Here is a 10,834-nt window from a genome sequence, read left to right as displayed (position 1 = left end):
TTTAAAATTTTATCTCTTAAAAATGTCATGTGCAATGAATTTTTAACGAAACAATGACCTCAAGCCATTCTTTGTCACATTTTTTCAAACTTAACAGACTTATATACTCAAAATAAAGGATATGAGTGTTATTTGCCCAAAAATGTAAATATTATGAGCGTTTTTATCACTTTTCCCGAATAAGGACATTATAGGAAGAGATAAATGTATTTTCAAAATTTTATATCTTAAGAGTGAATTCAAGCTATTTTTTACTCATTTTTCAAACTTAACAGACTTATATATACAAAATAAACTCATTTTTCAAACTTAACAAAATTATATATCCAAAATAAATTATAGAGGTGTTATTTTCTCAAAAATAAAACCATAAAGGTATTATTTACCCAAAAATAAAAACCATGTCGGTGACATTGCAAGTCACTTAAAGTGGCTAACCTAATCTGTTGATATTGTGCTGGCTGGGCTGGTCAGTTTTTTTTTTTTTTTTTTTCGTTTAGTTTTTATTCTTACATAGGTATAGAAACAATAGAAAGTGCAATACTAAGAGTGGATATGGTCCATTGTACTAGTTGCATCGATTTCTAAAAACGGAGAAAGTTGAATTTTGTTTATTCTCTTTAATTCATAATAAATAATATATATGTTAATAAATGTCACAACTATTAATAAATGTTACAACTAGGACTACCATAATAATTAAAAAATTTATTTTTATTAAATTTAAATTTTAAAACAAGAGGTTTATTGAACTTTAAAAGGAGTTACAAGTAATTTCATTTATAAAATTACATTTAATAACATTAAAAATATACATATATATATATATTTAAAAATGAGAGTTTTTTTTTTTTTTTAACAATATAAAAAGGGTAAGAAGTTAGATTAATAGATACAAAGAGTCCAAACCTAATATTTCAAAATTCGAGTTCACCGAAAGCATATATTTTTATATCGTCAATTGTTTAAGTTCCAAGCATATATTTAAATAAATGAGTAATCTACTACTTTAAAATGTGGCCCATCCTTTAGTTTGCCAACTGTGGACAAGCCTGTGGCTAGTGGCAGTTAGGCCTATCAACGGATCAGATTCGGACCGGATTATGATCAACTCGATCTAGCATAATAGATGATTCAATTAGATCCGATAATTAGCCGGATTTTTATTTAGTGAATCCATATCCAAAACAAACATTATCGGATATCCAATTTGATTAAATTATATATGTAGTACCATTTTTGACAAATCAAGCAATGAGTGCAAACAATAATATCAGAGACCTAAAACCCAAAATTCATAATCGCATGATTTTACGGACAATAATTTTAATATTTTCAAGTCTAAGGTAGCAGTGAGATAGAGAAAAAGGAAAAGGGTCACCAGCGAAAAACACTCTTATAGTATGTATATAAAGTGTATAACCCCTTATACGTTCTAAAAAATTCATAACATTTAATTTTTGAACAAACAAGAATCTGAATGCTAAAAAAATTAAAATATCCCTCTATAATTGAATAAAAAAAGGATAAAAAATAATTAAATGTGAAATGACTAAAGTGTCCTCATTTTTTTTTTCTTCTTACATATAAGGGTACTATTGAAAAAGAATAAAGTACTTTTAAATTTTTATATCTTAAAAATGTCATGTGCAATGCACATGTCTAAATTTATAACGAAATGTTGACCTCAAGAATTTTTTGATTATTTTTTAAAACTTATATACCCAAAGCAAATGTTATGGGTGATATTTGTTCAAAATTTAAACATTAAGATGTTTTTCACTTTGGGCAAAGGAAAATGAGAGTGAGAGAAAGAAAGAAAAGAAGATGGAAAAAATAAAAATAAAAATAAAAAATGAAACAAATAGGGTTTCTAAGAAGAAGAAAAGGAATAAGAGAATGGAAAGGAGAGAGAATACGAAATTAAAAGGCTCACTACAAGAAAGTTCCGACAAGGGATCCCAAGTTCATCGATCATCTCTCTTCCCCTTTGGCGTTTTCATTATTCTGAAACTTCCATTTGGTTGTGTGGATTCAGGATTGTGAAGCTTAGGCGAGGTATATAAGAGAATTGTTACAGTGTAGTTGAGAATACACTACTTTTGTACATATATTATTATGATTAGTTCTTTTTATTAAATTATACAAATATATGATAATTTATAAGATATATAATAATATATTATTTTAATAAGATCGAATTGGCCTAATTTAAATCCAATTTATTAAGTTAAGGATTCTAATTATTATGGAGTTATGGAATTTGTTATTTAATCTATATTTAGATAATTGAATCGAATTAGAATAAATTCTTTCTATTAATAGATTTAATGACGGTGTGAAACTCATTATGTGATGAGTTCCACATGAGACCGTTGCTCTGCATGGCGAGTCACAGCTCACCGTTAAACGTGTTAAGGTTCTATTTATTTGAAAGTAAGGCAAAAAAAAAAAATAAATAAATAAAACAAAAACAAAACAGTAGAGTTGTTTTGCCATGGCTGTGTGAACTGGAAAAGCCTGTTTTTGCAGTGATGCTCTGTTTCTGTTTTTGCTCTAGGGCATACGCATGTTTTACCATTTCTATATTTGGGTCAACTATCTAAAAAGTGTGAAGCTCAGAAATTTTCTTGTAACCCAATAGGCGTTTAGGGTTTGAAACGTGGAACCAGAAAATACTAAAACACATATTCAAGAGTATTAGAGAAGATCCGGCGGCTGAAACTTGTAGTATTTTATTTTGAGTGGACTGAAACTTTCTGTATAATTTTATGATCTCAGTGAAATTTTTAGATGAATCTTCTTAGTAAACCTAAGTTGTACGCAGAATTCTATTCTTTGAGTGATAAAGCAACAAAAAGCATTCTATCATGAAATAAATACTTTAAAACAAATGTAGCCTAAATGAAATTACTCATTGGTATCTTTTAGTTGCATTGATTAGTCGGTGTAAAACCGAAACCGAGTCGAGTTCAAACTTCAATTCGTGTAAACTCGTGAACATTATTATTTAAAGTTCATAGATTATATAAGAACCAAAGTGAGCGAAAGATTTATATTCCAGTAAAATTAGCGAGAAATCATCATTTTCATAAATAATAAAAATTAAAATTAAAATTAAAATTAAGCATCAGCAGCATCATAGTCCTCTCAAAATGAACAATTATGTCCCAATCAAATGTTAATATAAGTGGAATTATATTCCTGAAAATGAGAACTTATTCGCTAGTTCCTTTTCCTTTTCACCCTGTTGAAAAGCAATCAAGTCGTTTCCGGGACACCGACAGAAATAAGGTTTCTCAATTCCCAACAGAATGCAAGTAATACCATCATAGATTATAATATTTCTGGCACATCACCAAAACAAATGAGCAGAAATTCAAATATCTGAAAATATTAAACAGTCATTGATCCATCCAAATTTAAAACCAAATCTAGCAAGAACAGATTAAACCTCAGGCTGCTGACACAGGAGCCTCCTTGATCGTCTCGCGCCATGCAAGTTCTCTTGCTCCATCCTGGTCAACAATTTTGATAACGAAGTTCGGTGGGGCCACAACAAGCCTAGAACGGATCTCCAGAATGATCTTGTCCACCAGATCAACTGCCTCTTCCACTGTCATGTCGCTGCGATAGTGCCTGTCCAACGTGGCGAGTGAGAAATACGACCCATAGCCAAATGCTGCCTTGTCAACCTTGTGAAGGCTAGCAATATAATCCATGTAGTACAGGGAGGGGCCGGTCTCTTTATCGTAACCAGCCAGGATGATATTCACAGAGTATGGGTTCTGAAAAAGCAAATACAACACAGATATGTCAAACAAGTCCAATTGGCAATTCCTATTACTTTTATCAACTCCAACACACATCGACGAATAAGGATCTCAATTTCAGATGAATCAAATGACTCTAGGTTTATTAACTCCAACCCACATCATTAAATCAAGATCTTAATTACTTCCTTTCTTCCAATCCTTTTTTTATAAAGAAAATAATAATAATAATAATAATAATAAATACATTTAAAATTTTAAACCAAAGAACAGCAGGCTCATATTGAAAAGAAATGTTCAAGTCTAAATATTAAGGTAAAATACACATGGGAAGAAAAACCAACTACCAAGGGAGTATAAACTAGAAACTCTCCAACTAGAAACTCATTCCGTCATAAACTAGAAACTCTCCAACGCAGAGCATCTTGTTCCTGCAAGAAAGGATGGTACTACCTACATCTCAATTTAATGGTCCCTTTTTCGGTATTCCAACTTTTCAAGGAGCATGCATTTAATGCATTGTCCTATTTGAGATTTCAAAGTTACCGTTTGAAGTCTATATATATATATATATATCTATATATTATAGAGTTGGGAAATTTTTGAAAACTAAAATGGTATTTATGGAAAATTGCATTTATCCTACTTTAACTTTTCAAATAGGCAAGTATTTTGGGACATCCAAAAATGGAAAGATGAACCATTAATGGAAAGATGAACTGTTAAATTGGGACAGAGGGGGTATTATCATTTCATTTATCCCCATTACACATGAATCACAATTAATCATAAAAAATGAACTCAAATGGTTATATTTGTCGACTCATCAGTAAATGGTAAATTAAGATAACCGTTCAAAAAATCTTCTCAACTAAAAACTTATCTACATGACACAAATTTCTTCGCTTAAAAAGAGAACCTATTCAACCTACAGAAGAAATCAGATGAAAATATCTTAATGCTTATTTCAGTGCTCAGGAATAAAAGTCTTTCCTTTTTGGGACATTCAGTTCTAGTAAGTAAATCGCTAGGAAATTAGCATTTTACTGTAAACATGATTTGACCAATAACTGCTTTTGACATGACACATCAACAATATGAATAAGGGTCGCGTGCAAAAAATACCCGTGGTATGCATATAGAGACAACCCCTATACGTTCTGAAAAATCCCTAACATTCAATTTTTGAGCAAACAAGGACTTTGAATGCTGAAAAGACTAAAGTGTCCCTCTATAACTGAACAAAAAAAAAGATAAAAAATAATTAAATATGAAATTACGAAAGTGTCCCTCTTTTTTCCATCTTCTTCTTATATATAAGGACATTATTGGAAGAGAAAAGGGTATTTTCAGAATTTTATATCTTAAAAATGTGCACATGACTAAATTTGTAATCTCAAGCCCTTCTTTGATAATGTTTTCAAACTTAAAACACTTATATACCCAGAAAAAAATGTTACGGGTGATATTTGCCCAAAATTTAAACAATATGGGTGTTTTTCTCACTTTGCCCTATGAATAAATATGAAGGTTGCCCTGGTTGTTGGAACAGCAACATAAGCCTATGAGCAGCTGCAGAGTTCTATTTTGATCATCAATGACTACTTTGAACCTAACCCATCACCTATACGAATCAATATGAAAAAATTGTAAAGATAAAGGAGGAATTTCCTACAAAGGAGAGCCTTTTGAGATAAGTTTCTCAAAGTACATGACAAAGTTCTCCTACGACATTATGGCCATGTTGACTTTGATGTCAGGCTCCAAGCCTTATCTACAGATATAATGAAAAGACAAACCTAACATTACAGCAAGATCTGAATCATAACTCATCCTCACAGACCAAGCAGTGGAGTAGTGAACCAAGTAGCAGGGACTCCTTTGACAACAATGCTAGCAGTGACCGAGGTTTGCATTCCTGAAGCCCAATAGCATGAGCAAACAACTCTCATTTAAGATTCTCCCTTTTCTCAAGCCAATGAATACAGCACTAATCAAAGATGATCCTATCTAACAGTATTTCACAATAGAATAACCACTAAAGATGAACTCCTCCCAGCCCATGGCAATGAACAAGTGCTATCCAAGTAACAAGAGAAACAACACTTGACCATTAACCATATCAAATAGAACAATTTCCTACATTTAAGAACTCAGGGTTCACATATTCCTTCGTCTACAAGGCAATATTTCTAACAACTTTAATTAACCCATCACTACTACCGTATGGCGTATCAAAGGGAAAAGGGTAACTCATTTCTGCTCATCGTACCAACAGCTCCGACAATCTGTCAACAAAAAATAACGAGATGCACCATAATGCCAAAAGCTACATCGACACCTAATCACCACCACCACCACCACCACCACATTTCCACCTATGGCACCATGAAAAATATTGCCATTGCTACATCTGCTTCTGCAACATATAGATGCCATAAGTAGAACAGTTCAACTCAATTATCAGTAAAAATTTTGGCAGCCCCTCACCATCCCATCATATTGCCTTGTCACCATCTCCACCTTTTGATGACTGCCGCCATTGAATTCTCACCATTATCATTCCACCTATACCAACTCACCGTACCATGATTGCTAGCACGTAATAATCATTATCAGAAGACCAGTTTCCACAACCCAATAGAATATCACTCCTGCCACTGACATCAACGGCCCATTGTTGCTAAAAGTTGAAATAGAAAATCCAGTGCCTGCCACGAGCCCGGATGATCCTCGATGTGCCAAGGGATCCCTCTGAGATGGAACTCTTCAACTATGCCTCTTGGAGGTTCTGAATGGCTGAATCCACAGAAACATAAATGGGCCTTATCAAGACCCAAAGACCCAACTGAGGCTCATCAGGCCTCCAATGGAAGCCCAAAAAAGCCTAGTTGGAACCTTCTTAGCATAGACAAATGTTCTGAAAAAACCCAAATAGGCCAAACAGGCCTTCATGGAAGCCATTGAAACTCCACAAAAACCAACAAGCTCCTAAAGGCTCAAAAAACTGACAACCGTCCCAATGAACCTCCCTAACAGGATAAATAATCAGAAAAGTACAAACTTTCCTTCCAGGAAACAGGTAAAGACTCTTCAAGGATAAACTCAAATAAATCTACCCCAAAATTAACATAATTGTGAGGCATAGTATCTAGAAGGATCTCTACCCACAAGAGATTCTCCCCAGAAGGGTGTTCTGAAATTCCATCTCAAACAAGTGAACATGTCCCCACAAGTACGAGAGCATCAATTTTTTTTTTTTTTTTTTTTGTCATTTTTTGTTATATCTTTTTCGAGGTTGTTTCAAAGAACCATTTGCGGAATAATAAAAAGGAAAAACTCCAATTTTATTATAATATGAAAACCACCGTACTTGCCTTCTTTTTAAATACAATTGCAGCAGAAAGGTAAATGTAAAGAACAAGGGGTGTACTCCTCAAAGCAGGCGACCCCTATTTTTCTTCTTCAGAAATTAAGCAAAACCATTGTTCTGTTTTCTTCAGCTTCTCAACATAAGATATAATTAATGGCCCAATTCAATTCCATTAATTTGGAAACCACTAGCAAACTGTCAGTCTGCCACCACCACAGTTCTACTTCCAATTTTTTCCCATTTCCTTGCAATAATCTACCCTTTTCTGCTACAACAACTTCCATAGTTTATAAAAGAAATAATCAAATTCAACTTCAATTACAATGATAATTGATATGTTAATCACTCATCCAAATGTGGAATTTTAAATTTCCGTGTATCAATTATAAGATCTCCATTAATTAAGATATTAAATCAATAACTAATTCTGACTCACCAGCTAACCACACATTAAGTAATAAAGGAGAAAGCTGTTTACACAACTTGGCACAACAAGAAGAAACGTGGGCATAGCAATAACTAACAAATTTACAACTATATCTTTCTCTGAATACCCATTCTACCAACACCTTCTGAATTTTTTTTCATAATTCTAGTCAATCGCATAGCAATATTGGGACTCATTTGCATTACACCTCACGGGCAATTGTTTTTGTCAAGTATACCTATATATTTCAGGAGAGGAGGAAAATGGATAATAATACTCCCAAAGAGAAGAGTAACAACACTTTGGCCACAAGTTCCCCATTACATTGGTTGTCCCTCACACATAAAGCTTTGCCTATAATTGTCTTATCCACCCAAAAAACAAGCGTCTTCCTCCCTCAAGAGAAAATCCCACTCAAAGGGCTTGGAACGGTCACGCTCACCCCCCTCGCTCCTTTCTTTCCTCCTTTGCCTACCACACCCTTTTTGGGTCTTTTAGGTGAACAATGAGTAAGCCCTGAAGATCAAATATCTTCTTTAATTCCAACAATCCTTTTCAATACAAGGAGCTATTGAAGATAGAACTAAGAAGAACATGAGTGATAAAAGAAAGGATCAGGTTCCTCCAAGTGAAAATTCTCTAAGTTATTCTAAGTTGAATTGCTCTTATACTAACACGTCTTTTTTACCTGATCCAAGGTCTAGAGTTTAACACGTCACATAAAGAACGTAATGTTTTCAAAACAACATAATTTTGATAGGAGACCTCAACAACTCCTCTACCAAATTAACACATTCACCTCCGTGGCTCCACTTCCACCATTATGATCATCTGCAATACTGCAACCATCACCCTATACCTCCGTCACCACAGCCACTTTACCATCCAATTAAACCATCATCACCAACCATCTTCATCAACCAAACACTAGCATAACCTCTTTCAGTTCTTAAAATTGAGCTCTTCTAGGATTTTTACAATTCACCCTCAATTTATAAATGAGGGTTTTTCTAATCATTATCTTCTTTCTGTTTGAAGTACAGGGTACATTTTTATAACTGATGCTAAATCGATTTAGAATCGAAAAAAAAAAAAAAAAAAAAACTAATGTACAAGCAATTGATGCCAGTTGTTTTAAAGCAGATAAAAGCCTAATTTAAAACTCTCACCGTCCTATGAACAAAAATCCTAGATTTCCAAACAAACTGACAGAGGGTTAGCAAAGAGAAATATAAACCCTGGAACAATAAATCTGTGCAAAACCCTAACAAATCATACCTTTCGCAAGGCAACAGCGAGCTCGCCTCGAGTGAAGTTCGCAGCAGCTGCAGTGGTCAATGGAATGCCGTTGCGGAACTGATACAGTGCCACGTTCTTCTGTATGTACTCTGTGAATTGTACTCTGATAACATCAAAATTTAAAAATCAACATCTCAAATTAGTACGTAGACAAAACTCAGGGACCGAGATATAGAAATAAAATAGGATTAGATACAGTATACATAAAAGAATTTCTAAATCGACAATTGTATTTAGGTACAGATCAGACTTGATCAAAACGCATATACATGTGTCTGTAAGAGAGTACCTGTCGCCGGCCTCGCCGCTAGCGCCCATAAGCTTGTGAGAGTCGAGACGCATAATCTTGTCTTCATTGGTCTTATGTACCAGTATGCTGTGAACCGCCGATGAATCGGCGACGACGAGAGCGAACCCCTTGCCTACAAGTCCGAATACGCACTCCATATTGCTGTTATATCAGATCTTAGTATCTATATATATCTCTCTCCTTCGTTTTCTTCTCCACTTCGCTTGATGCGAGTGCCCTAATAGCTCTTTTCAGGCGTCTTGGAGAACAAGAATGCAGAAGTAACAAGCCAAAGACTTTAACTGGGACCCACTTACAAATCAGTCCAATTAGAATAAGGATTCATTCTGCCAGATTCAATCGAGTCCATTGGATTATATATATATATATATATATATATATATATATATATATATATATGAATTTATATATTTAATGATCGTTAGATGGAAATAACATGAAAAGATAGAAAATTAATTTTTTAAAAAACATTTTAAAAATTTGATTAGCAGGATAATCACCGAAAAAAATTTAAAAAGTTTATGAAGTTACAATAACGTATTTCTTTTTATAAAAAGTTTCAATCTATTCAATTTATAAAAATATTAATTTTTTATAACTTTTATAAAATAAATTCACTCTAATTATATATATGATGGATTTACTTCACTTTATTTTATTTTCACTTTTCATCTCTAATTTTCATCTAAGAAGAAAGAATGTACGCATTGTAATTTGTAACATTAGTTTTAAGTGGTAATCTGAAACTAAAATAATTGCAACTTTTTATAACTCACGAGTGAAAAAAAAATAATAAAAAACAATGGAGAATTTTCTTATTGTTTTCTTAAGATCTCAATTATGATAGTTGTTTCATAGGACCCCTTTTTTTCCTTTTTACAAATGAATTAAAATACTATTTTAAAAATTTTCTAGGTCAATTCCTAAAAAGAAAATGATGTTTTTGACGGCGTTAATGCTCCAACTTAAAAATGACAGTTATAAAAATATGACGTGGTTATTCAAAATTTCAACTTAAATAGGTATGATTAGTACTCATGTTTGTTTCGACAAAATACTCCCTTTCCCTTTTCTTATTTTTTCTGTTTTCTATAACCCATTTTCTTATAGCCATATCATTTTCTTTTTCTTTTTCAGTAAAAAATGTGATGTTTAATAATTTTTTCATGCTTTTGCAATTTTTTTTTTTTTTTTTAAATTTCTCTTCTTCTTTTTGTTTCGGAGTTAGATAGATAATTAGTTTTGATCATTATATCAATTAACAAATGCCTATCAAAGTAATAGATGATCAAAAACAAAATCGAAAGTATCTAAATGGTCTTTACATAGATTCAATTTAAAATATAAAACAAATATACATATACATGGTAGTTGAAACTTTAATCGCTAACAGAGATACTAAATTAAGATAAACTTAGGAAAAAGATTATAACTTTCTAAATAGTCAATTACCTTGGGAGAAAAAATTACCTTATATTTTAAAATGAGTCCCATTATATCTGACACATGGGTAGCCATAGGGATGGCAACGGGAGCGGGTTTGGGAGGGTGTACCCTCCCCCGCCCCCACCCCCGCAACCGTTTAAAAACCCTACCCTCGTTTCTGTCCAAAATTACAAAAACGGGATAACTTTCCACCCCATTCCCGCCCC

The 10,834-nt window shown here is 33.0% G+C and overlaps 1 protein-coding gene across 1 annotated transcript; it reads right to left on the bottom strand.

The window, feature by feature from the left end:
* Window positions 1-3,286: 3,286 nt before the first annotated feature.
* Window positions 3,287-9,433, bottom strand: LOC132275108 (proteasome subunit beta type-2-A-like). Its single transcript, XM_059776504.1, has 3 exons — window positions 9,162-9,433; window positions 8,852-8,975; window positions 3,287-3,788 (listed from the first exon to the last, which is right to left on the bottom strand). The coding sequence occupies exons 1-3, from the start codon at window positions 9,317-9,319 to the stop codon at window positions 3,456-3,458; spliced, it is 615 nt and encodes a 204-aa protein (XP_059632487.1). The 5' UTR covers window positions 9,320-9,433; the 3' UTR covers window positions 3,287-3,455.
* Between the last annotated feature and the right edge of the window lie 1,401 nt (window positions 9,434-10,834).

This window comes from Cornus florida, unplaced genomic scaffold, assembly GCF_030987335.1.
Source record: "Cornus florida cultivar Cherokee Brave unplaced genomic scaffold, ASM3098733v1 CherokeeBrave_3.0.0_Hap2_Chr09, whole genome shotgun sequence".
Classification (NCBI taxonomy): domain Eukaryota; kingdom Viridiplantae; phylum Streptophyta; class Magnoliopsida; order Cornales; family Cornaceae; genus Cornus; species Cornus florida.
The sequence above is the reverse complement of the archived record's forward strand: the minus strand, read 5'-3'. Positions and strand labels throughout refer to the sequence as shown.